General features: G+C 41.1%; 5 protein-coding genes across 7 annotated transcripts in view; 2 read left to right on the top strand and 3 right to left on the bottom strand.

Moving 5' to 3' along the window:
- Window positions 1–1,697: 1,697 nt before the first annotated feature.
- On the bottom strand, window positions 1,698–7,597 carry surf4 (surfeit 4). The gene is made up of 6 exons (XM_070924556.1): window positions 7,486–7,597; window positions 4,838–5,024; window positions 3,732–3,808; window positions 3,600–3,643; window positions 2,717–2,903; window positions 1,698–2,050 (listed from the first exon to the last, which is right to left on the bottom strand). Exons 1-6 carry the CDS (start codon window positions 7,531–7,533, stop codon window positions 1,784–1,786), a joined length of 810 nt encoding a protein of 269 aa, XP_070780657.1. The 5' UTR covers window positions 7,534–7,597; the 3' UTR covers window positions 1,698–1,783.
- Window positions 7,598–8,999: 1,402 nt separating this feature from the next.
- On the bottom strand, window positions 9,000–11,553 carry surf2 (surfeit 2). The gene is made up of 6 exons (XM_070924888.1): window positions 11,431–11,553; window positions 11,057–11,208; window positions 10,789–10,892; window positions 9,884–10,069; window positions 9,550–9,683; window positions 9,000–9,423 (listed from the first exon to the last, which is right to left on the bottom strand). The coding sequence occupies exons 1-6, from the start codon at window positions 11,503–11,505 to the stop codon at window positions 9,334–9,336; spliced, it is 741 nt and encodes a 246-aa protein (XP_070780989.1). The 5' UTR covers window positions 11,506–11,553; the 3' UTR covers window positions 9,000–9,333.
- Window positions 11,554–12,329: 776 nt separating this feature from the next.
- On the top strand, window positions 12,330–14,627 carry bbln (bublin coiled coil protein). Its single transcript, XM_070925176.1, has 2 exons — window positions 12,330–12,651; window positions 13,435–14,627. The coding sequence occupies exons 1-2, from the start codon at window positions 12,570–12,572 to the stop codon at window positions 13,674–13,676; spliced, it is 324 nt and encodes a 107-aa protein (XP_070781277.1). The 5' UTR covers window positions 12,330–12,569; the 3' UTR covers window positions 13,677–14,627.
- A 2,191-nt stretch (window positions 14,628–16,818) lies between these two features.
- Window positions 16,819–21,439, bottom strand: ciz1a (cdkn1a interacting zinc finger protein 1a). Its single transcript, XM_070925087.1, has 13 exons — window positions 21,218–21,439; window positions 20,291–20,408; window positions 20,002–20,089; window positions 19,625–19,737; window positions 19,437–19,516; window positions 19,099–19,299; window positions 18,861–18,991; window positions 18,608–18,701; window positions 18,349–18,462; window positions 18,100–18,243; window positions 17,855–17,933; window positions 17,586–17,707; window positions 16,819–17,349 (listed from the first exon to the last, which is right to left on the bottom strand). Exons 1-13 carry the CDS (start codon window positions 21,437–21,439, stop codon window positions 16,819–16,821), a joined length of 2,037 nt encoding a protein of 678 aa, XP_070781188.1.
- A 3,469-nt stretch (window positions 21,440–24,908) lies between these two features.
- The window catches only part of dnm1a (dynamin 1a), a 47,089-nt gene continuing 44,939 nt past the window's right edge, over window positions 24,909–27,058 (top strand). For all 3 annotated transcript variants that reach the window (XM_070924901.1, XM_070924902.1, XM_070924903.1), the window contains exon 1: window positions 24,909–25,069. In XM_070924901.1, the coding sequence (XP_070781002.1) occupies window positions 24,909–25,069 (161 nt within the window). The remainder of the gene's footprint in view (window positions 25,070–27,058) is intronic.

The raw sequence follows: 27,058 nt of genomic DNA, 5'->3' as shown, positions 1-27,058 counted from the left end.
GCTATAAGTAGCCAACAGAAGTATTATCAGCAGAAATTACATAAAATATCAAAAGTACTCCTGCTGCTGAAAGTGTTTCCTGTAACTGATATTTTACTATATATTACATTAGTGTTCAGTTACATGGAGATGGAGTTAGTTTTAAGTACTTAATAAACAGCACAGTTAGGTATTTTAGGGCTCCAAGCATGTATGCATCCAACATTTATATATACCCATAGACACAGGCTTGAAAGAATATTGTGTATTATTTCCTATATTTCTTTTTTCACTGGCTTGCACATTTTTGCAATGATAATTATAATTTCCTATATGTTTTAATTTCCAATATGTTTTAATACAGATATGCAATGTGAAATATTTTACTTAAGTTCTTCTTACAAACACAAGTTTTCCTGCAGACTTAACATGAACTGAACTACTTGATCAATAGTAATGAAAAACTATTATTTCAATTATCAGTGTGGCTGATTAAATGCTCCATTGCAGTGAACCTTTACCACAGTAGTCCATTGGAGGTCAGTATTTGCTCAAAGTCTTTGAGAAGCTGTGATATACAACAGGTCCTTACAAACCTTTTACTATACTGCATGTTTCATTGGTAGAGAATTTACATTAACGTGTTTAACTGGTCTACCAATGTCCTTCAACCATCACAAGAGCTAAAAACCTCAGCTGAGACAATGACTTCATATTTCTGAATTTTTATTTCTTCGCCATGAACTTCCAAAATCAAAAAAAACAAATGATCAAAAATACAATATAAACTTCTGAAAATCAATACACTGAATATTTTTTTTATTTTCTTACACAGGCCGAAAAACACTGAGCAAAGACAAAGTCCGGGTGGCTAGTGACTCTGCTTAGTCCTCTTTGCTTTTCTAGATCGCAGAAGATGTTGTTTCACAATCGTTGAGCCCCCCCCCCCACACACATTATCCCCATCATATACAGTTCACTATTTAGGCATTTGCCAAAGACGTACAGTACAAAGTGCCCAATAACAAGTCCTGGAGCTAACATTTGTGTTGAAATTTTCAATCAAGCACGACTGCAATCCACCACTTTGTATACAATGTACAGGTCCCCCCTGACTTCGACTCCCCATGAACAAGAGTCAGTTGAGATTGAAGGTGTACAGATGTTTTGAAAGGCTAGGATGTCAGAAAATAAAAAAAGGGGGAGTTGAAACCTGGAGAGTCAAAGCGAGTTGCTGTCAAATCAGAGCCGAAGTTCTCAGGATCGATATGGTGAGTAAGTCTCAAACACTCCAAGATCCAACGGCAGAAAAAGATCAGCATCCATGGGGGGAACCCTAACAGCTGCACTCAATCCAATTTGCCGGTTGTATTCAGAAAATATGAACATTAATCTATTATAACTTATGGCATAACACCTATAAAATACAATAAATTGTTTTCATTCAAATAAATCTTTTCTTCCACTTATCCCTTCGTTGTTTACCTTACCTAATACATGGGCCTTTTTTATTCTAGTTGTCATGGACGTACAAGAAGGGTTTAGAAAAATATCTTGCATTATATGTTCAACTAAAAAACAAAAACAGCAGTTTGGAGGAAAATAGAAAAAGATATTGTCCATGGATGGGTGAGGTGTCTGTGGATTTGGCCAAATAAAAAATAAGCTAGAAAAAAAACAAAAAACAGTGTACCCTGGGGGGGGGGGGGGGGGGGGGGACTGGAGGAGAGGGAGGGTCTTTGTGTCCCAGTCGGTGGGGGAAGTTAGTGGTGCTGTGCAATCCTCTTATCTTAACCCCCTTTGCCTACCACTCTTTCTTTTTCTCATCCATGGACACTCCACCGGGTCCAAGTGCCACCACCAAGAGCAGACCGCCGATGACCGAGGTGGTCTGGAAGAAGTCGTACTTGAGGAAGTCGTGCATGGGCTTGTAGGCGGGGATGGTCCAGAATGCGTTGAAGTAGACATTGATAGCCAGGAGCCAAATGACAAGGGTCAACGCTGCTAGCTTGGTTTTAAAGCCGATGGCCACCAGGATGATGAGGGCAGTTCCAACCATGTTCTGCAGGATCTGTGGAAGAATGCACTTGTTAAAGTAGGTGGCAGAAGGCAGGGTAGAAGAAGACTACAGGCTAGTAAACATGGATGTAAACAATTGGATTCAGATCCATGCAAGCAGCTGGTTAGCTTAGCTTAGCACAAAGACTGGAAACAGCTAGCTGGCTCTGCCTAAAAGGTAACAAAATCTCAGCTCACTAATTAACACGTTATAGTTTTACAGGATAGTTATGTGCTGGACTATTTCCTGGCCCGGGGCAGTTGTCAGGCAACCAGTGGAGACTAAGAAATAATCCAGCACGTAATGGAAAACTCGAATTGTCATTTTTACACTTTGGTTTTTGTACAGCATAAACAAACAAGATATACTGTGTTACTCAGTGAGCTTTAGGTGTAGGTGAAAGGTGGATTTTGTTTCCTTTGGACAGAGCCAGGCTGGCTGTTTCCCTCTGGTTCCAATCTTTATGCTAAGCTAACCGGCTGCTGGCTCATACTTAGTGTACAGGCATGAGAGTGGCATCGATCTTCTCATTTAACCCATGGCAAGAAAGCAAATAAGTGTAATTCCCACAATGTTGAACTATTCCTTTAAGTCTAAATCTAATAGCTTTAGATTTTGTCTGTGTCTGCTATAATGCTTAATCTGTGTTAAATGAAGGTTGCTGTTGTCAGTACTCACAGAGAAGAAGTTGGAGTCAAAGTGCAGCAGAGTCATGAACATGAGCACCAGCAGTACTCGACCACCTAGCTGCATGTACTGCTTTGGCGAACTCTCTCCCATGGAGGGGACTCCAGCAAACATGCTCTTTCCTTCTGAACGAGACTCGGCCAGCAGAAGGAGCAGACCACCTCCGAGGGCGAGGTTTCTGGGAGAGGAGAGAGGATGGTTATTTTTGGACAGTGCCTGTTAGACCAGCAGTCAGACAAGCAGAAGAAAATATTTGTTCTTATTAATATCAATTATCTGTTTAGTTTTTCAATAAACCACTTTCTGTATTTAGTCTACTGAATGGCATAAAATGACAAACAACAATCACAACACTGCCTATTTTGTTTTTGGGAATTTTAAATTACTTAAATTATTCATCAGTATCATTCATCATCCAAATTTGCATCCTTTATCTTTCTGTCAACCAACTCATTGATTGCACAACTTCTTCTTTCAGCACTACAGTTTACCCTGGCTTTATACAAACAACCAACAGCACGTGACTTAAAAATACACAGAATGCAGAAACAGAAAAACTCAAACGTAGCACTGTATTTAACGGGTCTCTCCGATGGCGGATGATGACTCATCTGGCCTGTCGATGTTTAAATAAATCACAGGTCTTGTCCACAGTAATTACAGTAATTGCAAATGTTGGTGCCTGCTTAACAACTGAGATGCTTTCTAACTTACTACCACTACAAGCAAATCAAAGTTGTCATTTGCACTACATGCTGTCTAATTTATTATAAGCAGTAACATTCAAATCATCAGCAACCACCTCTCAGTGTGAGATTACAAAAATTCCAATAAACACAGAATTGCTCTTAAAACTACCATGAGTGACACTTACCTCATCAAAAATTTAAGGTCCCATAAAATGCTGTATGCAACAGTCTGGTGGAAAGAAAGACATTCCAGATCAGATACAAAGACATAATGTTTGTGCACGTTAAATATGTAATTATAATGTAATTGTTCTCACCTGTAGCGCTATGATGCCAAACAGTCCAAAGCAGGCATACTGTACAAAATTTCTACTGAGGATGAGGACACAACCACCTGTTAGGACACACAACAAGGCAAATATATTAAAGAAAAGTGATGGTGGTTATGGCTACAACACACTTTGTTTCATTATATCAAATAATAATAATCCTTATTTTTGTTAAGGCCACCTGGACAAATGAATTTGGATAAAACAAATTTTATTTGTTAGTGCACTTGTCAACATTTTCTGTCTTTTGTAGTTTCAAGCCTATTAGGAGGACAATCACACTGTGCTGTGGGTGTTTTCATTTGGTCGGCAAAATATGTAGCAGGACAGGTCCATGGATTAATACTGTTTATGCCAAACTCTGACTGTTAGCTTCACCATGTGTCAACAGAAACCATATCACCTCCACAACAAATTTTCCAACTGTCATATCATGCATTGGGGATTAGAGCTTGTGGCCATTGTAGCTTCATATTCTGCTTCTTACATGACAAGAATGGAACCTGGCATCTACTTGACATGTGTCTGCTGCTGCTTTTGGGTGATGCCTTCATCAGTGTGCAAATTTCTGCTCTTACAGTGCATCTGCTTCAAAGTTCAAGGAGCTCAGGGATGCATTTTCACATTCACTGCCACACTGATTCGTGGACAAGTGGGCTGCCTCTTGGCTTCCTTCAACAAGTGTTGTCAGTCTCTGCTGACCTTTCTAATCAGCAAGATGGTTTATTACCCAAAAGTGAAGTTCACTGTGTTTGTATTTATTGCACAACTTTCTGCAAACTGTAGACACAATGGGGCTGAAATGCAGTGAGCGCACTTTTAAACTTTTCATACATTTAAACTATTTGCCCTGGATCATGAAGTTTCAGACTGACGCAAATGAATTTCCATATTTATACGGGCATCTAATTTATTTTTCATCTCATATTGCTAGTCTCCTTTGTTTAGCAATTTGACTCACTCCTCTTATTGTTGACACCACAATTTGTGTGGCGCCAGCTATTCATGCTACAAAACATGTAACTTTCTACAACTGTAAAATCTGAGTTGACTTGTCTCTTGTCCGGACCGTGCACTGCCTCCCATTCACTTACCCAGCTGTCCTATGAGGTTAAGCAGCACAAAGCACGTAGCCAGGAAGTAGCCACAGCTCCAGGTAGCCTCGATGTAGTCTCTCTGCTCATTCCACTGGAACCACATGCGGATGCCATCTTCCAGGAAGGTGCTGATGAGACACAGACGCGCCAGGTGGGGCAAGTACTGTTTGGTTACCCGCAGGAACTGGGCAACAGAGAGAAAGAAGAGGATAAATGATTGAGAAGACAAAACATGATTTGAAGTGCATAGAAGTACAATCAAAGGATGTGGTTTCTGAGGCGTTGCTAAACTTGCTTACAAGAGCAAAACTGAGCAACATCATTACTGGGTCACCAAGCTGTAACACATCATATAACCGTGTTTTAACAAAATGTCCCTTTAAGACTCCTTTAAAAAAAAACAATAATATCCGGACCTGCTACTACTCAGACAGATCTCGAAATCTAAATAATGAAACCATCTGGAATGCTACTAATTGTTATTTACACCGTCAATTATAGGGATGGGAATGAACCCACTCGTCATTTAAATCCAAATTGCTTGCCTTGGATAGACTTGAAAATAATATAGCCACCAAATAGTGTGGATCCCCTTGTGCAGAAGAAAAAAAGAGTGCGCCGGTGTCTGAAGTTATGGCAGACGGTGTGCTACCTGTGGAGCAAGTATTGACTTTGCTTTAGTAAGTATATGCAATGAATGAAGTACAAAATGTAGATCAGTTTTGGTCTCTTTTTCCCATTTCTAGACAAGCCAGGTAGTCTCTTACAGAGCTGCCATTTAAACATCAATACTGATTATTTATATAATAAGTACAAATCTTTTCTCTATAAAATATTTAAAAATAATACTGTGTATATGGTGTTCTTCCCCTCCAGATTACTACTATTACTGAATACTCAATCAAAAACCAAACCAAAAGCTACAATGCTAAACATATGACTGGAACAGAATAACAGAAAAAATGATTTTAAATGGAAGAAGGCAAAACATGTGCAGGATGAAAGTTCTGTTGTGGTCCACAAATCTCAAGACAATAACAGGTCTGTGCCTTCCTGTTACAACCCCAAATGCCCAATGTATTATTCAGAGTTGCTAAATGTTTAAACAAACAAAAAAAGAAACTACCCTGGACTCATCTCTGAAATATAATTCATGAAAAGATCCTCAGATACTACAGTGACACAGTAGAGGAGTAATGACCTGCCCCCTGCCCCGCCTACTCAGCAGTCCACATCAGCACTGTCAGACTTGGCAGCCTATCAGCGTCCACCAACTCCTACTACGACTGCTATGTGGGACATGAATGGACAAACTGGGAGCCAATCCGAACAAGCCCGAGGTTGCTGCAACAGCCTAGAAATAGACCATTTTGTAGAGTAACAGCTAAGAAACAAGCTCAAGACCACTTAGTGAGGGATGTGCCCTTAGCAGTTTCTAACAAAGCAAGACATTTCAGGTTCCCTTTTCCGAACGTTTTTCTTAATGCAAAGCACAGAAAACCCGTGATAGGAGAGTATAAATCTATCAGTTGCAGTTTGATTAGGGAAGTGATGCAGTTTTGGCATGTGGGATTGAGTTCAGTCAACACAGCTGCCATAAACAAGAACTGACTCCATGAGTTGATATTTAAACTGACAGCACTCCTCCAAGGAGATAGACTACATTAAAAGCCTGGCCTTACTTGCAGAAACACAAGGCCATGAATCCAGCACACAACAGTACAGCAGGCATGTCTCTTACAAGCCACAATACAGTAACTTTGAAAAAGGACAGAAAGTACAGGACACAAATCCCAAATCTCTGGGGCTTTTCCCCAGTCTACATGGTAACATGAGTGACAGGAAGACCTGAAATCTGATCTTGACATCTCAGCTCACCTTTTATAGATCAGTGCATTGCCTGTAGTTCACACCAGTGCAGCAGAAATCCCTCCAAAAGACAGAAATAACTGCGGAAAGGCAGCTGTGGCATGTGTGACAAAGTGAAGGTTCACATCAAGTTTTTAGGTGAGCTGTGTGGTGGGAGGCAGCTCTGTCAAGGCCACATGAAATTTAGGGGAAAAAAACGAATGCTTCTCCAACTTAGAGATACTCTGAGATACTATGTAACTCTGAGCCACCAGCAACACCAAGCAATTAGGCTGCTAAAACACAATATGACTAATAAGTGTTAGCCAACAACTTGTGAGCTAAGCTAAGGGATTTCATAATGCTGGCTGGCACTGTCTGGCTCGCCTGTGATACTGTTAATAAACCGGGTGGCTAGCTGGCTAACTAAATGAAAGGTATACCTGTCAACATTGGCTAGGATGGTGGTTGCCAAACAGATGTCAGCTTCACTTTGTCGGTGTGAAATAACAATGCCATCTATATCCATCTGGAGACACATGACAGGAGCTAGACACCTCAACCATTGGCCATGCACATTAAAACACTAGTATATTAGCTATCGCGTTGCTCCAAGGTCACGTTAATGCCGTCAGTTAGCTACGGTGGACTTGTAGAAACAATGGTTAAAAGGCGTCACCATGTCGGAAGAGACACTCAGGAGTCTAACGTTACTCCAATCTCAGATAAAACTAGCTAGCAGCTAACATGCTAACAGCGGCTAGCGTTCACAACTGTCGTGCTAAAATTGAAGTTACCTGGTCTGCCACGTCTTCGGCTGTGTTCATGAGATCCTCCTGCCCCATATTTGTGTAATATTACAGTTTATTAATAATTAAGGCTCAGCGCAACACAGTTCTGATGTGTTGGGTTTTTCGCAGGCTGCGCTCTACTGTGCCTCCCCCCGTTAACGTTATTTACTTGAAGATTTCCCGATCGCCTGCACTCAGAGAAAGGCCGCCTCCGCCCCACAATGCCCCGCGATTTGACGAGAGAGACAGAGCCCCCCTACATGGTACTGCAACCGCTGTATGCCACGTATACTGATCCGAGCGGGGGATTGACGCCGCTACCCAGCGTTGTTTACGGCTTTTACACATGTAAACAAGCACAAGTTTATACCCTCCACCCCACCTGTATTCATTTGTACCATAAACTGTAAGGCATGTTCATGTTTAACCCTCCAAACGCTGCTTTCGTTCTTATAACCTGGCAGCTGTTAAAGATGTCTTTTAGCCTATTTGGTCTATTAATCCTTTATTTAAAGAAGATGACGAATAATTACTCAACTTCTACTACTATACTCTATGGAAAGTGCATACAAAGTATTATTATCATGATACTGACAGTTTGAGATAAAAATGTAATGAATGAACGCATAAATGAATGAAGGAAAAAAGAAGTGGATGTTTTTCACACATGTAGGAGGTGTTCTGACTCAAACAAGTCACACACAACTGGTCTGACAACAAACAAACAAGCAAGCACAGAAGATTCAACCTGTCTCCTCATTTGGTGTTTGATTTGATTTGATGATGGTGATGGAGAGCACTGTCTAACACCCCCGTCGTGTGGACATCATCATCATGGTAGAGAGAACTCCTTCTTTTGTCACCCATATGTCTAAAAAGGCCAAATCATTTAATCAACTTTAGCCTAAAAGTTCATCAACTTTTTGCCTTCGGCTAACTATTAATACTGTTTCTTATTCACACACACCTCTGGAGCTTGGTTATGTACTCTTGCATTTATGGCAGACCACAAACAGCCAGTCATCCACACCTTCTTTAAAAGATGGTGACAGAGAGATGATTTTGATTCTCCTAACATGAAGGGACAACATGTAATAGAATAATATTTGTGGGAGCTGGTTGTCTCGTGGCTGGTGTTTTTGCAAAAGAACAGCCTGCTGAAACAGAGAGAGGATTGTGGTGAGAGGATGATGAACATAACTGCCATGAGAGGGCAATGGGATGGAGGTGTAAAAGGGGCCACAGCTCACACATGGCTTGTTAAAGACCAAAGACTAGGGGAAAAGCCTTTTAACTGCTCTGTTAGCCAAGCAAAAAAAAAAACCCAAAAACCAAAACAGGTATTTTCACAAGCAGTGGTCCAGTGTGCAATAAACGTGACAGAGCATTAAGTATGAATTGCACTTCTCTGTTGAATGATTTAGGTTTATGTCCTACAATAGTTGGTGTCTGCAAAGGTCTCTCCCTTCTTGTGATCTGTTTTATAGGTGATGATTGATGGCAAAAAGACACAGACAATGTTTGCAAATCCAAACTGAGTTGTATTTTACAGTAGTGCTCTTGGTTGGAAACCAGAAAATACAACTTATCCAGTCAAAATGATGCGTTTACTGCCACATAGTTTTTCCATGGCACGTAAAAACCAGCCTCGTTGGAACCGCGCAACATCACAACTTGGAAAAGAGACAACCTTTCATATGCAGAAAATATGAAATATCTAATGGATGTTCACTTCTACAAAAGGTCAGGCCGGCTCAGACGCAGGAATACGACTCCAAACTGGAAGTGCAGTATTGCTCCCTAACAAATGGACAAACCAGGTAAGAAAATACTATACGTATATGGTTTTGCCTTTTACTTTTCACTTTGCACTTTTCCACGTTTCTTACGTCCTGATTTCCAGTGGTTGTTTCTGAATTTCTTTTGAAAACCACCACCCTGGACCTGAAAGACATAAATAAGACACCATTAACGTTTGACAAGGACTCAGCCTGCAAGACAAAATCTCATCAGTGCCAGCTATCAACGCTGATACACTCAAAGAAAATGTTATTTCAGATTTCTACAGACCTTCTTGCGTTTCTGCAGCACCTGCTTGTCCACCTCCATTTCCTCGTCTTCATCTGTTTGGAAGTCATCTTCCTCCTCACCCCCGTCACCCTCCATACTCTCCTCTGCCGTGTTTTTTAAAGTGAACATAGATGCTGTGGTAACATATGACACAGGTGTTACAGCAAAGTAAAACTGCAATCCTACAAGCCACTCTTCTGATCGACAGCATGTTTGTTAAACAATTAATTCACTAAGTTTTGCCTGAAATGCTGCAGACTCCTGAACCTCAGTGACACACAGAAGGACATAACAACCATAGAAGTGGACAAAGTGGTCTACAGTGTGTACTGACTAGGGTAGAGGTCACTCATGCTGTCTTCTGAGTCACTGTGATCCTCGTCACTGGATGAGGGTTCCCACGAGCTGTTCCCGTGTTTCGGGGTCCTCCCCCGATTGACCTCCTCTCCGGTGTCTCTGGGCCTTTTCTGCTGGAGTCTGGCTGGAGCGAATTCAATCCCTTGCCGCACACACTCTTCATCTAGAGCAGGCATGAGACAGTCATGTCAATAACTCATATTTGCAGTGTGTTGCATGGACTACCATGCCAGGCACCTAAAATTATGCTTTCATATTTCTAATGTTTTTCAGCTCACAAATGAAGACTCTGTTTCATAATTTCAGAGAAAAAAAATACACAGCTAAATGTGAAATTTGTAAAGTGAACAACCGTAATGGTTTCTGATTTGGGGATGTCCATCCCAATTTGTAAAAAGATGTGACCTCTCAGATTCACTCCATGAAGAATGACATGGAAAAAGTTAAGTAATATTATCAAGGAGTTTTGAAGGATCAAGGTACAGTGGCAATACTGATAAGAACTGAAGATATACTACAGTGTAAATCCAAAGTTGAAGTCCATAATATAATATTATACCTAATATTGTGACTAGATAACTGCCTGAATGATGTGCGGTTACTTTTAAAAAAGAAAATAAAAATGAAACATGTTATTTCTGGTATTTCTAATTGACTGCAGTCTGCACATTTGTGAACACAACTAATAACAAACCTAGAACGATTATGTTCACCAGAAAAGTGATACCACAGAAATATGTTTTCAGCAACAGATACACCAGATAGCTGTGATTTCCTTCCTGAATGCTGAGTATCACCCCACAAGTCTACGTGACTTGAGTTGTATAACGTCTGCATTGTTCAAAAGGCACCATATACCCACTAGATAAGTAATGCACTGACATTTGGAGAGGGCTTTCTTGAAGCGTTTCCCGTTAACATGTCTGAGCACATGATGCGGCTGCCGGTTGAGGTGTCTGAGGGTCAGCTTACAGAACAGCTGATTGCTGGAAAACAAACAGGAGGCATCAGACAACACATTACAGGGCAGATTAATGACAGAAAATAGACATAACAAATGTTGGCATTTCCTTGACAATTATTACTGCAAGTAAGATAAGCAAGGTGTTGGTGCTTTCTTTTGCAAAATGGAAATCAGGAGCCTCCTTACGGTTGTTTTGTGCTTGGCACAATATGTGGTTCATACTGGCTGTAACTGAACTCTGCTGTAGCACTCAGTTTCTCATATTTCTTCCCATGAGTGAACTTCTGTAGCTCCGTCAGGCAGCATGGAAACTCATGGCCATTCAGAGTGCATTTGATCTGGAAACAACAAATCAGGTGACATAGGTGGCTCATTTAGTGGCGTTAGGCAGGTAGCCTGGCTGGGTAAAGTAATAAACCTGGTGATCATTTACAGTTTTTTTACACTCTTGGTCAACACATCTCACGCTAGCCATCACAACACTTCACATTAGCAATACGGCTAGCATCGCATGTACGGACAGTAAATGTCGTGTGATGTGATTTAATTTGCTCGCTAACCTTTTTGCCATCTGTAAGCTGAAGAAAGGGGTGGTTAAGAAGAAAAACTCTGAGGTCCGCAGGTAATTCATCCATAGCTTAAAATACACTTCAAAACCGATCTTTCAGTGTGTTGATCAAGCCACCCCCTTACAGGAAATGCCTACACGTGGGTTGGCTGCACCGACTCTGTTGATATCTTGGCGCCATCTACTGATCACAGTCAGGAAGGTCAGCTTGGACGAAAGGTTGAAGCTTCCCTTTTATCTATCATCGTGGTATTTATCAAACACGACCCTTTAATAAAATCAATATGAGGAAACCGAGTAAAGTTTGAGGTTTTCAGTAATGCTAACAGGGAAACTGATGCAAACTAAGAGCCATTAATATTGTATAAAGATTATATACAATACATCTGCTACTATGACACAGACCCAGCAATGTATGTTATATCTGTAGTAAGTTCAAGTGACTAATGTTTCGGCCACAGTGCAAAGATAAACGTTAATTGGTTTAAATCAGGCGTTAGCAGCACGTCCAGTCAGCTGACTGACAGCTTGTGACTGCTCGGAATCAGAGAGTAGGAGAAGTAAGAGGAGCCCACTCTGTTCGTGTTTTCAGAAACCCTAGTAAGCCAAGAAAGCTTTGGGGATACGGGAGACACTTTAAATGAAAAAGGCGGACCTTGCTGGAAAACGAGCACTAGTGATAGTAACGTAACAACACTTTACATTTTTTTTGCAGTGTAAGTTTGGGGATATTTTAACTCAACTACTCATCAGGTTATGTGTAAAGAGTGAGACGTCTTTCTGAGGACTAAAACAATCTTTGCTGGGAACGTAAAAGCCCCGCCCACCTGCCTCCCACAATGCATCGGTTCCATAAACAAACATCTGATCGTCTGCCAATGACAACTATGGGTGACAGATGTCAAGCTAGCTAGCTAACCAGCCCCGTCGGATATTTCCTCCTGAAATCTGTGGATTTATTCAGTCCGTCTGAAAATAACGTTAAACTTGACGTTTGATTGTACACTTGTTAATTTAGCTGAATTTCAATTGTTGCTCGTTAATGTGCTAATGCTAATTAGCTGGCAACCTAGCTGCGGCAGCTAACGTAACTCTTTTTGTAGTTAAGTAATAAACGTGAATATTTAAACAATGTCTGGACCAAATGGAGATCCTAACATGTCGATTGACGATGGTATTATCAACGACGAAGATGATTTCGGCGATGAAGAAGGTAATAAGCTAATGTGTCCTTTCATTGTAGTTAATCTATGCTAGTAACGTTATTGCAGCAGAGGGGAAATTCCACACTAAATTAAAATTCAGTGTGCTATTCCATGATTTCCGGTTGATCGAAATCTACAAACTAAAAAAAAATTTCATGGGATTTCTGATTGAGATGTTACACCCAAGAAAGTTTATTTTAATGTTGGACCTACGGTATATTCGCCCCAGTATTATCATTATAGGTACTCTCATATACTAAATTTACAGCAATTGTGTTGTTTGCTGCATTCACTGTGTCTCCAGATAACATCAATACTGTCTTTCTGCTTTTCATCTCGAGATTAAATTAAGTTGATCTGTTCAGTACTGTAGAAATTGAATGAGAATTCAGCTTAATGCTCTGATATATCAGCAAGCCTCTGGGATATGCTGTTAACAGTAGCATCAGTCCACATTTGTTGTTTATTTCTGAGATTCCCCATGTTTTATACAGCTATATATTATACTAGTACTATATTGTACAGTTGAATTAGTTGTATTGTTTGAGTTGTCTAAAATTGTTTTTTTAAATACCCCTATGCAGTAATCTCCTTAGCGCAGGTTAAATCCTCTGATTCTTTCGAAATTGGCTGATATGGGTGGAAAGATAAGTTTAAGAAAAACATACTGTACATCTCAACATAGGAAGCAATTCTCTTTTTAAATCTTTTATGTTGAAGACCAGAGACTCTTAACTCGTGATAGAAGCTCTTTACTTTGCCTGAGACTAATCTATGCTGCGTATCCACAGAGTATGAAGCCATCAACTCCATGCTTGATCAGATCAACTCCTATCTTGATGACCTGGAAGAACGGAATGATTCACTTAATGGCAAATTGCATGAACTAATGGAGTCAAACCGGCAAGCCCGGCTGGATTTTAGGGCCCAACTGTCTGGCCCCAAGACCCAGGAGGAGCATTGCCCTGCAGACGGGGACTCCCCCTCACCCAGCAAGGAAGACCTGAACGAGGACAATGGGGCCGGCAAATGAGTGACAAGAGCGGGTAGATGAGAGGGATTGAGTTCAGCCAAATGCAGGGATAGAAATATTTATGAAAGCTGACTCAACTCCTAACCTCTGTCTGTTGGACTTGTGACCCTTGATCTGCATATTCCATGACTGTCTGGTTCTTCTGTGAATTTACTCCCCCATCAGCAGATGTGTGTTTAACAGTGATATTTTACATTTCCTCCATCACTGAACTCAATCGAGTGTTTCTCCTTCGTTGAACTGTGACGTGCTGATGTTTGATTCCTGAGCAGATTGGAGTTTATTGAACTCTAGCAGCTTCTTTTACCTTAATCACCTGGCACTATTATGATTAAATCTAAGTCACATGTTGACATTTAAAAAGCTGTGTGCACAGTTTTGTTCAGGTCCAAGTGGGACATCATGAGAATATATTCTAAAACCAGGATCACAATAGAAACATTTAGAAAATTTAATTAAAGCAAAACTCTGCATTGTTAATGTAACAGTAATCAGCTCAAACTACAAGATCATGATTGGATTTTCCCAGATTCCTGTAAAAATCTAACATGCTGATATCCATGTTGAACACATTACTACCGTCTCTCCATGATCTTCAGAATTTGTCCTCATGGCCACATCGCTTTGTAATAGCTGTACAGTCTCTGTTCCTGTTTGTGTTGTCCCAAAAAGTAAACATGCAACATTCCAGAGGTCTACCAGTGTGTTATAATGTTTGATCTACACTGTCTATTTACATGAACCTGTTTAACAAAAAGTGTTTGTATACGTTAAGTCAAAATTAAGTCGACAAAGTGTGGGAATTGTCAGACATTTTAATATAAATTAAAATGACCCCCGAACAGAAAACAAACATCCAAAAATACATTAAACTTCCAGCAGTTAGAAAACATCACCTGTTTGTTCATCTCAATTTGTCAGTAGCTGAATAAAAATACAATAGGAAACATACAGCTTTGTTTGAAATGATATTTTACATGTCCTTTTCTCTCTCCTGCTCCTCTGTTCTCAAAGCACAGTTTCGATCATGTCTTGTTCCTTCAGATAGAACATGATGCGACACTAATCATGTGACTATCGTCACCACGACTACAAGAGTTGCTACATGCGTCAGCTAGCCACTTCTGTGGTTTAAAATATCCTTCTCTAATTTGGAGGATGAAATGTTTCCAGAACAGCACACTAGTCATGAAGAACAGAAGGAATGCATCCTTATTTATGCCTTGTGATTGTTGAAATGCTGGAACCAAAGTTATACATTTGTATAATCTGTAACTGGGATAAGAGTTTAAAGTTAGCAAGGATCATTTGCTACAATAAATACCTACAGACACTTAATGGTTCTTCCTCCTTCCATTAACTGTGACTCCAGCTGTCCAGTGTCTAGCCAATAAAACATCTAGATGAGAAATGAATCAATGCAATGGTAAATTGGAAATAAGCACCAACTACCACGAACAGCATTGTAAGCCTGTGGAAGTGAAATCAACTGGGGTTTTTTAATCTAAATGTAGGCACACTTGACAAATTTCCATGGAAATGTGACAACAAATGCGATTTTGTATAAAATCACTCTGTTGTGCCAACATGATCCATGCAAAACAAATGCTTTTATGACCCAAAAGACTGACTTGTGGGTCCTCTGAAGACGCAATCTTCAACACTCAGCAAGAAGGGAAAAAAACAACAACTTTACAGTCTTTTAAGCTTCAAGCAACATGTACCTACTTTAACTGACAAGTTTTCAAATGTCAAAATAAGCGCAGCTTTTTGTGAATGTGAAGAGTCCTCAGGGAGTCGGTGACAGCTCATAATTGGACGGCAGAAACACCTTTGACATTTGTGACATCTTGATGAAGCTGCTGTAGATTCTCATTTTAGAGCTGTAAAAGGGTTTTTAGACATTTTGTTGACAGGTGTCCTCTACTATTTTCGGCTCCTCCAGATTGTGGTTGGATTTTTTTTTTAATTGCCAATAAAAATGTGTGCAGGACCGTTTCAGTCAACTTTTTTGCCCCAAACATGACATCAACTTGAACTCAAAATGTATTAAAAAAAACAAACAAAAAAAAAAAACATAATAAAATGCCCGAACGAAGCAATGACCAGATTCAAGACTTTCACTTTAAAAAATAGTGGTCACCTGCTCAAACACTTCATTTGGTTACATTCTACATTTCAGGTCGCTAGAAGCGTGTGCTATTGTATTGTACGTGGTTAGCAATGTTTACAAGTGTCTCCACTTGTCGGTTATATTAAGTTAACAATCATTCATCTAGATGGCTAGAGAATTAGCATAAGCTGACAATCGGCCCTCATCAACCTCCTGATCCTTGAGGACAGCAGGGTGGGAAATTAACTTTTTGGTGAGCCAGCCACCTTCTTTTTTTCATGGCAGTTCATCCAGTAGTTGGATAGACATTTCACTGAAATCAAAAATGTCAACTTCATGGTGACGCTAGTTCAGTAGGACTCATCATCTGGACACCAAGAATTGTGTTTTTATCCACAATTTAGTTTTCATGTTTTGCAGCTCCTGTTTCCTTTTTGCATTGTGGCAAAATAGAACAGTATACTTCATTTAGTCACTTTCCCATTGTAAACACACATACTCCTAACCTGCTTAGATTGTAGTATGTTTTAGATACACAACATATGTATCCATGTGATGGCTTTTCCAGTGGGAAACCAATATAAAAGAAGCTTCTCCTTATTAGAAGTAGTTTTTATAGATTTGTAAATAGGGAAGTAAAAGGGACGCATCATACTTTACAATAATTTTGATAATTTTGATTGCTGTAATCTAATGGTGGATATTAGCCTACTCAAGAACATCATTATCCAACTGTGAGCCGATATTAGGATACTTACCCACCCATCATCACTGCTTTAACCTGTATTTGACAGCTGTCAGGTGTTAATTTCCCACCCTGGGAGAACAATTCACACAAGAAGTCATGTTCCACCATCATTCAGTCTTCCTATTTGTTGGTGTGCGTTAAATTTAGAATTTCCAACATGGAGAGAGGCAGGGTTGTTCACGTCTTGGTCTCTGTTTCTTGAAAGCACCTTTTCACATACCGACACATCCTGTCCTAAGGTTGTCATTGTACCAGGTTTCCTCTCTTTCCACATCTTTGCCTCAGCGTCTGTTTGTGGCCCTCCCTGACCTGCGTTTGGTTGTGGGTTTTGCCTTTCCAGTGCTGTTCTTTTTCCCAGGAACAGCAGGAGCTTCCTTCTCCTTCTCCTCTTCATTAGCATCCTCAACAGGAGCTGCTGACTCTGGCTCCTCGCTGCTGCCAGGCTCAGCTAGATTCTCCTGAACTACTGAGGCCTTGGATGTGGTCTCTTCCTCCTTACGGTGGAGGGTGAGGCCTTGGTCCGTGCTCTCAGTGCTGGTTGCTGAGGTGGTGATGAAGTCCTGTGAGGTTGGGTCAAGTTCTGCTTGTTCCTCCTGTTGCTGGTTTTCTATCTGCATGTTCAGCCGAGTGAGTGTAATGATAGGCTGCATGGAGTTTAGGAGTTTAGGTAAACCAGCATCATCAGACAGGGAATTTTCATCCAAACAGTATGTGGTGGTTTCTGTTACAGGCCTGAGGTTGTCTGCGGCTAGGTGAGACTCTCTGGAAGATTCAACAGCTTCCCCTTTTTGACTCAGCAACTCTCTGTAACTCTGAGAAGAGAAAGCATAGAAATACATATGGAGATTTCCAATGAGAGCTTATGTATGCTTGGATGGTGGCTGGGGTTATATAATAAATAAATTAAAACACATACTCTCTTAAATGCTGAAAACAAATGACCACAAATATTAATTATATATTTCATTAATCGAACATCAATGATTTAATTTGGGTTACCCCCTATCTAAGAGTGTAAACAACATGAGTGAAGTCATCAAAAACCAACCTTGAGGTTCTCAAAGTGCTTCAGTGATTTGCAGTGGGTGTGCAGGGCAGAAGATTCAAAGTGGTAAAACTTGTTGCAGAGTCTGCAGATAAAACCCGCTACCGGAACAAAAAAGCTGGACCCTGCGATAAAAGAAATCCAAAGAATAAACTTCACTCAAATGTGACATTGAATGTTATCAGTGAATCCAAACAACAAGAACATGCAGGAAAACGACAAAATGAATGATGCAGCAATCTGTGAAGAATCAGGAGTTAGTCATGACTCACCGTAGACTGTGTCAGGGTCATACTGCTCATCACTGTCCATGTCCTTTAGAGTTACTTCTTTAAGGGAGGGCCAGCCATCCTGTACCAGGTCACCAGAGACACAGTAAACAACTATGAGGTACTAACAGTGTTATTTCAGAGCTTTTCTCAAATTGATGCTGAACTTTGGTGGGATGCTAAGCTTTTTGGCCGTTTAAATGCAAATATTGTAAATTGTAAACAAGAATAAATTATACGCAAATCACCTGTTTCACGGAGCACTCTTGATCTCCTTCACTGCTCTGTCTTTCCTCTCCCTCCTCCACCTCACTGCCCTCCACCTCTTCCAATGAAAAGCCGTCAGTGTCCATGGCAGTCAGCTTGCCCAAGGCCTCACAGCCCTCCTTTTCCTGGAGCTAGTAAACAATAGCAAGTACAGTAAGTGGAGAGGAGCATCTAAACACTTTATTAGTTATTTAATGAGTTTTAGAAATCAGGAATATAAACCCAGATACCTTCTCCACTTTCTGTCTGTGCTCCTGGGACTGCAAGTGCTCCACAAAAATCTGGGAGGTCCTGAAGTGTTTCTTGCAGACTGTGCAGGAGGAGATGGCCGTTCTATTGGCAAGCTGAGGAGAGATCATTACTGATTATTCCCATTCAAAGCAACGAGAAAAGCCATTTCACCCATTTTCAAAAGATTTTGTAAAACGTCTTGAACGCAGCATTTACACCATGTAAACCTGCTTGTCTATGACGAGAGCAGCTGATTACTTTGTGCTCTTCTGTGCGACGGTGGTCCATGATGCTGCTGGTGAAGTGGGTGTGACAGGTGGCGCACCAATGCTTCATGTCTGCTTTCTTCTCTCTGCAGAGAACACAGACGAACACAACTCAAGACTCACCGGGATCATTTTCTGTTTTTAAAACAGACGTCTCCTATGTTAAACTCAATTGTCTGGCAGGAAGGAGAGAATTTAACCTGTTTTAAGGTAAAACAAGCCAAAAGCGAGTGTTTTAAACTGACCCATCTTTGTTTCCTCCCTGTAGAGACTCCTGCACTCGAGGCAGCAGGGTGACCAGGCATGCGTTGCTCATGTGTTGGATCTCCATCATCCTCTGCTGGTGGGAAACACTGTTCATATGACTCCTGAAGTTCTGAAAAAAATTAAGAACATTAATAAGAGAATAGTTAAACAAAGTCTTTATAAAACTGCGTTCCACTATGGCCGATGCATGTTGATGTTTGTGTACGTTCATCCTACTTGCTGGTTGTGGCAGGTGATGCTGCAGAGGTAGCAGTAGAACTTGTTGGCTACACCCTCCTCTCCTTCTTCCTGGTTGTCTGGTGAAGCCATAGGGGCGTCTTCACCCTGCACGTGCATCTCCTCCGGGGGTAAATTATCCTGCTGCTCATCTTCAATCAGCCTGCCAGATGGGGACGAGGCCGACGAACAGCTGTGCACCTACACAAAGGTCGCAAACCAGATCTAAACCCAGTGTCATGCATTTATACTGGATACAGAAGGTTGACAAATACTAATAGTATTTGTAGTAGCGATTTTGTTCATCATTTAGTATCCCAAATACAGGGTCCTCTCACCTCAGTAGCTCTGCTCTCCTCCAGCGCCTCTACAACATCTGATCCCACTGTGGAGCCTCTTTCTTCCAGAATGATGCAGTCTGTGAAAAGATGAGGCCCAAAGAAATATGTAGTTTTCATCTCAACTGACCTAAACTACACTCCATTTAGATTTGAAACCATCTACTGTAGGTTTCTGTGGGTTTTACCTTCAGGCTGGCTGTCCTCTGTGTTGCTGTTACACTCTGAAGAAAGAACTTCCCCGTCTGTATCTGCAATAGTGAAAGTCTCAACAACACACCGTTGTTTGGGCTCCTCTGACCTGAGAGAAAAAAAACAACAAGGAGGAAGGAAAAAGGGTTAGTAATCAAGGAGAAAGTATTTCTGTTTAGCAAGGTTTCTACTCTGCCTTTTTTAAGTCCATGAGTTTCAAATAAAAACATTTTTTGTCTTCCCCAATTTGAGCACCCGCGTTTCCACTATTTGGTTGGGTGTTTGTGTTATTTCCAGGGATAAGACATTAAACACAGAGGATGTGATGTCAGATTAGATTTTCTTCATAGCAATAAAAAAATATTTTCCTTACCCCTCTGTTCTCTGCTTCTTAACTACAGGTTCTTCAAGTTGCTCCTCAGAGGGCTGTGTGAGTCCATCCTCTCCCCCCACTGCACCATCTGTGGGTAGAGAAGACAAAACCATAGTTGGAAACAAAAAAGAAAAACAGCATCTACAAACAAATGTTCAACACTAATCTTCTCCAAGTATTCTTAATTACTTTTCTACACGAGTTAAAAGTCACATGTGACATTCAACACATGTAATATCCCTTAAAGTATTAGCATGTTTCACTGGGTGGACATGGATTGCAGCTCTACCTGTTTCAGTCTTGTCACTGGCTTCGATGGTACTGCTATCTGCTGGCTGGTCGTCTGTGCTCCCTGCTGCCATCTGCTCGCTGTCCCTCTTCCTGTCTGGCTGGCGAGCTGCAGCGTCCTACACAAAGAGACAGACAGCAGGATTACAAATATACTGTATATATAAGCTTGGCTTGTTTATTTAAGTTAGCATTAGTATAGGACTAAACTGACGTAGCTTTAAGTTGCAGCTAAGAGACATTAACAAAAGCACAAGACAGTTTGATTTACAATCTACAATCATTTGTCAGTTTGATCAACCTGTTTAAGGTCTGACTAATTTTACCATCAACAAATGCCCTCGAGACAAAAAACAACATTGGATTGATCCTCTTAAATGAAAACAATAAAATTATTTTCTTGATTAATCGTTTGGTGTATAAAATGTCATTTTTAAAAAAATACTATTGTAAAAGATAAAGAAACCTGTAAATATTCACATTTGAGAAGCTGGAACTACTTAAATTTTGGCATTTATGCTTAAAAAAATACTTTCAATGATAACTGTTTATCAAAATTAATGCAGACTCATTCTCGGTCCATAAACTCATTGATTAATCGTTTTAGCTCTACTATCAAAAATTGTGTGTGGCCAAAGCCGGATGTAGCCTACACCTCTATGCCACAGAGCTCCATTGTTATCCCAAAACACACACACATATATTCCTTCATTACAATGAAAGCATTTGCTGCAGTTGGAAACTTCACTAATGATCTGATGCTTGCTGCACTGTTTTAGCATTCAGGCACAGTTGTAAACCATGATTTTCTTTCACGGAGGTACTTCGACAATGCATTTGTCAACCGCAGAACCTCACTATAGTCTATTATCAGGGCTGAAAACCTACACAGTGATAATAGTAATTATAATGGTGCTTTCGTAATTACTGTGGTAGTGATGGAGGAGGAGGAGGACAAGGAGGAGGAAGAGGCTGTGGTGGTGTTGCTGTTGTAGTAGCGAGCATGCGGGTGGTACGGTCGAGCAGCTGGGTAACCCCTGATGGGGGACTTCATGGCCATGCCCATGGGAACCGGCCCGAGCAGAGACGATCGGGGGCCAGCTGCGAAGAACTGGCGAAACTGCTGTCCACCCATCCCAAAGCCCCGCATGTTACCTGCATGGAAGACAAAGAAAAAAGACAAGCAAACTAAAAATTATAACCCCTTGTAAGTTAATGCTTTTGTCCTTTTACAGATGCTGCTGCTTTTACACTATAATCCAAACCATACCCTGCATCTGCTGCATCAGTAGGGCCCCCTGCAGCATGGGATTGGGGGCGATGATGGTAGTCTGGGTTGCTTGGCACAGGTTGACCATCCTGGGAGGAGGTGCTGTCTGGGGAGGAACAGGAATGGCTCTGGGCAACAAAGAAACAAGAGAAAATAAACACGTATAGCATTATTTCAAAAGACACTGAAATCTGCAGCTAAAGAAAACAGTGTTTTGCCCAAATGAAATTAGCTGATGTCCTGATGTAGAAAATACTGAGTGGAAAAGAAAATGACTTGACATGGACACCTGCACACACGTGTTTTCTCAACACAAGCTTTTCTCGATTATGATTATTATCTATGTAGTCTTTTTGTGTTTGTTTGTGTTCTGACACAGTCAACTGTGTAGCTCTGGTTTAGTCTTTATCAGAAGTTCCTTCCATATCAGCTTTGGCTCAATGTGTATTTTATGTTTAGATTTTTTATCATAATTGCAAGGCATTACTCAATGAGCTTCTTAAAACAAGTGTTTATAAACAGTGGTCATTAAATCTCTCAAGTAAAACCCAATACAATAAGATGCTGAATCAAATTAATAAGAACATTAAAATCTAAATACTTTGATATCTGGCAAACGTAAATACAAAAGGTAATGACCAAACATCGTAGGGGTGGCATGGAGTGATAGTATGGCGATACGTAAAAGAAAACAGGTACAGTAAGGGGTGCTGGGTGGAATAAAGCTGTATTGGCTGCTGCTCATCCGCAGCCTAAACAAGAGAACTGCAGTGCACTGAGACCTGAGTTTTTTTCTGAGGATTAAAGATGGAGTAACAAAAACTGACATGACACAAGCCCAAGGCCTACTTAATGATGTTATCATAGTCTTTGGATTGCAGCCAGTAATCTTACAACAGTGTTTTATATAATCAACAGAGTATTAGAGCAACAGTCAAATCTTTAATATACACATAACATATGTCACATGTTTGACAACCGAATAAGAATGTGATCCAAAAAGGCATGTGTCACAATAACAAACAAACACTCTATAAGGTTTATGCCACTGCTACAGCTTCTAGCTCCTACTTTAAAGATAAATTCACAACAAATCAGAGCCAATGAACTAACGCACAGTCAAGCCGTACTGCACACATAAAAATCTGAGGCCATCCCAGAACGTACAGTCTGCTGTGTGCTGTTTCCAGCTCAGCCACATATCTCATCCGGAGGGCCCTGCCTAATCCCCGGTCTCGAGTTAACGCGCTTACCGCTGTGTCTGGTGGTGGTGATGGGCGACATGATGCCCCGGAGGCGGCTGCGGCGGAGGAGGAGGCGGAGGCTGCTGCTGGAAAAGTTGTTGTAGCTGCCGCAGGTGCTGGTGAAACTGTTGCTGCTGTTGTTGCTGCTGCTGCTGGTGGATGTGTGGATTGAACATTACGAGCTTCACTGTCCTCCGTTATCTACACTGTGAGTTGACAGACCAGCAGCTGTGAAGTGACTCCCCTTAAAATCAAATATCTCTGAATCGGAGGGAGAAAAAAATGCTTGTGTGATTATGTGCCCCGCTGTCAGAACGACTCTTTCTTTTAAAAAAAAATACACATTTAATGACAGTGCGCACCTCCTGAGACAACAGGTCGCTCTCGTATTTCATGATGTCAACTAGCTAGTGTTAGCAAGTAAGCTAACAGTAATTTACTTTTTTTGCTTACTTCGTTTATTCTAATTTCTTTACTCAGTTAGCCAACTTTATGAAGAGAACATGTTAACCGGTTTGTTTTTGGGAGAGTGGCATGTTATTATATAACTAGCAGAAAGCAGAATAAACGAGTCAATAAATTAACGAGCTAAGATACGTTACACCTGCCATGAAATGAACGAAGCTACATTAGCCACCGCTCCGTAACTGAAGACAACAAGTTAGCTTAGCATAGCAACTAGCTTGCTAACTCACAGATAAATCAGCTGCGCCGCCTCAGGTACTTCCTACATTTCTAGGCTTCTTACGGTTGTTACGACTTACTTCTCAAACAGGAAAAAAGCGATGGTTGTTGATTATCCGACTAAAACCATAGCACAAGGTTAAATACTTGCTCTCAGCACCGGTGCAACTTGCATTAAGCAGAAACCCAAACAAGCCTGCGCAGTGTAGTGAAATTAGCGTGCCCTGTCGTCCCCCTGGTGGTTGTCTGGAGAACTGAACTGTATAATGTCTGCATAATAAATAAATGGAGCTTAAAATAAGTAGTAAATATAATTAAAACTGTTTTCATTCACTATATGAGTCTCACTTCCCTTGTAGTTTAATGAAAGTTTGTATTTTTAAGGTTCTACCTTTTACATTTGTAACACTAGCTAATATAAATAACTAATAAAAGTGGAACATCATTGTCACACTAACCTCCAGTGGATAAATACTGAAATGGAAATCCAATTACGTTAAAACACAAAGCACTTTACGATAGTGCATTTTACATATGTACATTATATACAGAATATGCGGTATATATTTCATATATATATTTCGTGTTATTATATTATTATCGCATAGTCTGGGTCCATGTATATGTTGCACATATATATAAAACAATATATTCTTATATATAATACAAATATACTTTTGTTTTTCAATGTATGTTGTATTTATTATTCATACTCATGCCTACAGTATATTTATACATTATGTGGTATAGTACATATACCATGGCTGCGTGTTTGTTTGTTTTTTTTAATCTTTCTAAAATTTTTAACGACATAGACCACACTCCGTGGATCAAAACATATACTGCATTATAAAAACAAACACACAGAAAGTTGTAGAGTGCCCCCTGGCCTCTGTCCACGGTGCTAACACATTCAGCACCGTGGACAGATCTTTACATCGTGCAAAATTGTATGTATGTTGTTGTGGGCAAAAACATTAAAAACCGGAAAATTTCCATCTACACCTTTCTAAATGCACTCAAGCAAGATTAGACTTCAGAGTCTCAGAAAAATAAGACATTCCTGCACAATTTGACAGCTCATCACAGTGAAAGTACACCAGTGTCACCATCGAGCGGTGTGTGTGCAGAACTGCAGGGATCTCTCCTGAGAAAATACAAGCGATCCTCCTCCTCCCCCCTGCGGTGCTCGGTGGAGAGGAGTGTACATGCTCGGTGCTGGAGAGAGTCCTAGCTGAGGTGATCTGACACACCGAGGAGGCGCAGTCAATGCGGGAGCAAACTGAGACGCGAACCGGTGTGTGCGCAGTCCGAAACGCCCTCTAAACGCGAGGGTGGCGAGGAGGGACGAGGAGGAAAAAGAATAAATAAATCCCTCCCTGCTTTGACAAGGAAGATAGACTGCCTATTGCACCGCAAAGATGGGGAACCGGGGAATGGAGGATCTGATCCCTCTGGTGAACCGCATGCAGGATGCCTTCTCCGCAATCGGGCAAAACGCAAACCTGGACCTGCCCCAGATCGCCGTGGTGGGCGGCCAGAGTGCGGGGAAGAGCTCGGTGCTGGAGAACTTCGTCGGGAAGTAAGTAGCTTTTGCGGGCTGCAATGCATGTTGGTGCGGCCCGGTGCATCACACAAGCAGGCGCAGTCGCTTTCATTTGACACTTTACACATCTGAGTCCCCATCCCCCTTCTCATATCAGGCAGGTTTAAATCCACCACTGAGATGTTACTGAGTTTTATCCCCCTGTCTTCTTCCATGGACACGGCACCAAGGCGAGGAGATTATTTTGTTAGGCCTATATAAATCCCTTGTGAAGTTTATCTGTTAACTGCTGCATGATGCGTTCAAGAACCACATATTTCTGTTAGATACAGCTTGGCATTTAATATCATAAACCACCTCTTGTCATGCTATAAAGAAGTTTCTAAACTTCCACGATTTTGGGTGCCAAAATGACACAAAGTTGTATGTATGTGTTTATCATTATACATCCCTCCACATCTGTCACAGAGCCAGGGTCAGTGTGGACTTCCTGCACAGCAGATACAGTTACAGGCAGCCTGGTGGATGTGTTAATGTTTCTGTGGCAGTGCTACCATTTTGTTGTCCTCGGGCTGTTTAATCCTGACCAGGCAAGTGTGCAAAGTGATGCTTGCTGTGTGTGTGTGTGTGTGTGTGTGTGTGTGTGTGTGGAGAGAGAGGTTTCAGTCTTGCAAACATGCGCAGTTTTCATTCTGTCAGAACTGATGATGACGATGATACAAAACAAAAACGAGGGGAACAAATCTGATCTGTTGTGCTGCAGTATGACCTTGCAGAGAGAGAGAGAGAGAGAGAGAGAGAGAGAGAGAGTCCACCTGAGCTTTGAGCCCTTCCAGCTCAGCTCATCCATCTGTCTGACAGTGCTTAGGCTGTAAGTGAAGCTTACATGCAGGCAACAACATGGGTGTCAACTAGGTAACTGTTGGTCAGTCCTGCTTGCTTGTATTTCACTTGATCTGGAGTTTTTTTTTTGTTGTGGACGGGGTGTGTGATTCAGCAGTATTTCCTGCTTAAGCAAGGTCAGATTGTATGTGTACTGTGGCTCCAAGCCAGCTCGCCCCCCCACACTGAACAAGACCTGGGTATTCCACGACTAAATGTAATCTATCCTGCTGGAGAGAGAGAGGGATCCATCTGTGCAGCAACTGATGTGAGATTTATAATTGATCCATCACTTTCTGGTAGATCTAATTAGGCGTGAACTACCGTAGTTATCTCTTTTGCCTGATGCCTTCAGTCTCTCTTTTCTTACATTTGTTTGGCAGCAGAGTGAAATAGTCCAGAGTGCTGTGCAGGTAGTAGGAGAGGCATGCCTACTGTTTACATGTCAGGCACATGACGCTACTTGTGGAAGGAACATCTGTTTTGTTAACAAAGTGGGGAACTGCGTAGCCTAAGTGCCATTTAGGGGATTTAAAGAAGGAAGAAGCAGAGACTTCTCTTTTTTATTCCACTAATTCTTCTTTTCTCTCAACCTGGCGCCTACATTACCCACAATTCTCAAACCACCGACAGTTAACTTAAGTGTTACCATTCATTGCCTTTGTATGCTTCTTTATTTTATACATATCCCTCTAATAGAGATCAGCAGACATTTTTATGTGCATGTTTTGACAGCTCTTTTTGGAGGCCTTGTTTTTGATATCAACTAGCTAAAACTAGTTTTCTTTTGAGTAATTAGTGCTATTAAAACAATCTCTTCATGCTTCATGCTTCATTAGGAGGGCCACATTTTAGCTGCACTCACTCAGCTGTAGCCATGGAAACAGCTTGTGCCTAATTACCCTGCCTCACCCGAGGGACTGATGGTTGAGACCTGGTCCTGACAGGACAAGAAAACATTCGCTCGCCACGAAGCCAAAACCTTTTAATGAAGATGTCAAATGATTTGTTTGTGTGTGTGTGTCAGTAAAAGCTGCAGCCTTCACCGTCTCGTGAACAGTGAACAGATTACAGAGCAGCATCCTGTCATGCCGCGTTTGTGTGTGTGTTAATGTATGCACTCTCCTAGTCGTCCAGCTGCAG

The sequence above is a fragment of the Enoplosus armatus genome, chromosome 18 (assembly GCF_043641665.1).
Source record: "Enoplosus armatus isolate fEnoArm2 chromosome 18, fEnoArm2.hap1, whole genome shotgun sequence".
NCBI lineage: Eukaryota > Metazoa > Chordata > Actinopteri > Centrarchiformes > Enoplosidae > Enoplosus > Enoplosus armatus.
The sequence above is the reverse complement of the archived record's forward strand: the minus strand, read 5'-3'. Positions and strand labels throughout refer to the sequence as shown.

Bases quoted from the DNA above. Each gene is read 5' to 3' on its own strand.
- surf4 (XM_070924556.1), bottom strand. From the start codon at position 7,533: ATGGGGCAGGAGGATCTCATGAACACAGCCGAAGACGTGGCAGACCAG. The intron at 3,809-4,837 runs GTAAGTGAATGG...GTGTCCTAACAG, and splicing joins TAACCTCATAGGACAGCTGG to GTGGTTGTGTCCTCATCCTC. The intron at 2,051-2,716 runs GTGAGTACTGAC...ATTCTTCCACAG, and splicing joins TTGACTCCAACTTCTTCTCT to ATCCTGCAGAACATGGTTGG.
- surf2 (XM_070924888.1), bottom strand. From the start codon at position 11,505: ATGGATGAATTACCTGCGGACCTCAGAGTTTTTCTTCTTAACCACCCC. The intron at 10,893-11,056 runs GTAAGGAGGCTC...TTTGTTTTCCAG, and splicing joins GTGCCAAGCACAAAACAACC to CAATCAGCTGTTCTGTAAGC. The intron at 10,070-10,788 runs GTCAGTGCATTA...TGCCTGCTCTAG, and splicing joins CAAGAAAGCCCTCTCCAAAT to ATGAAGAGTGTGTGCGGCAA.
- bbln (XM_070925176.1), top strand. From the start codon at position 12,570: ATGTCTGGACCAAATGGAGATCCTAACATGTCGATTGACGATGGTATT. The intron at 12,652-13,434 runs GTAATAAGCTAA...GCGTATCCACAG, and splicing joins TGATTTCGGCGATGAAGAAG to AGTATGAAGCCATCAACTCC.
- ciz1a (XM_070925087.1), bottom strand. From the start codon at position 21,439: ATGCGGGGCTTTGGGATGGGTGGACAGCAGTTTCGCCAGTTCTTCGCA. The intron at 18,702-18,860 runs GTCAGTTTAAAA...TGTTCTCTGCAG, and splicing joins CAGGGAGGAAACAAAGATGG to AGAGAAGAAAGCAGACATGA. The intron at 18,244-18,348 runs GTATCTGGGTTT...TACTAGCTCCAG, and splicing joins ACAGACAGAAAGTGGAGAAG to GAAAAGGAGGGCTGTGAGGC.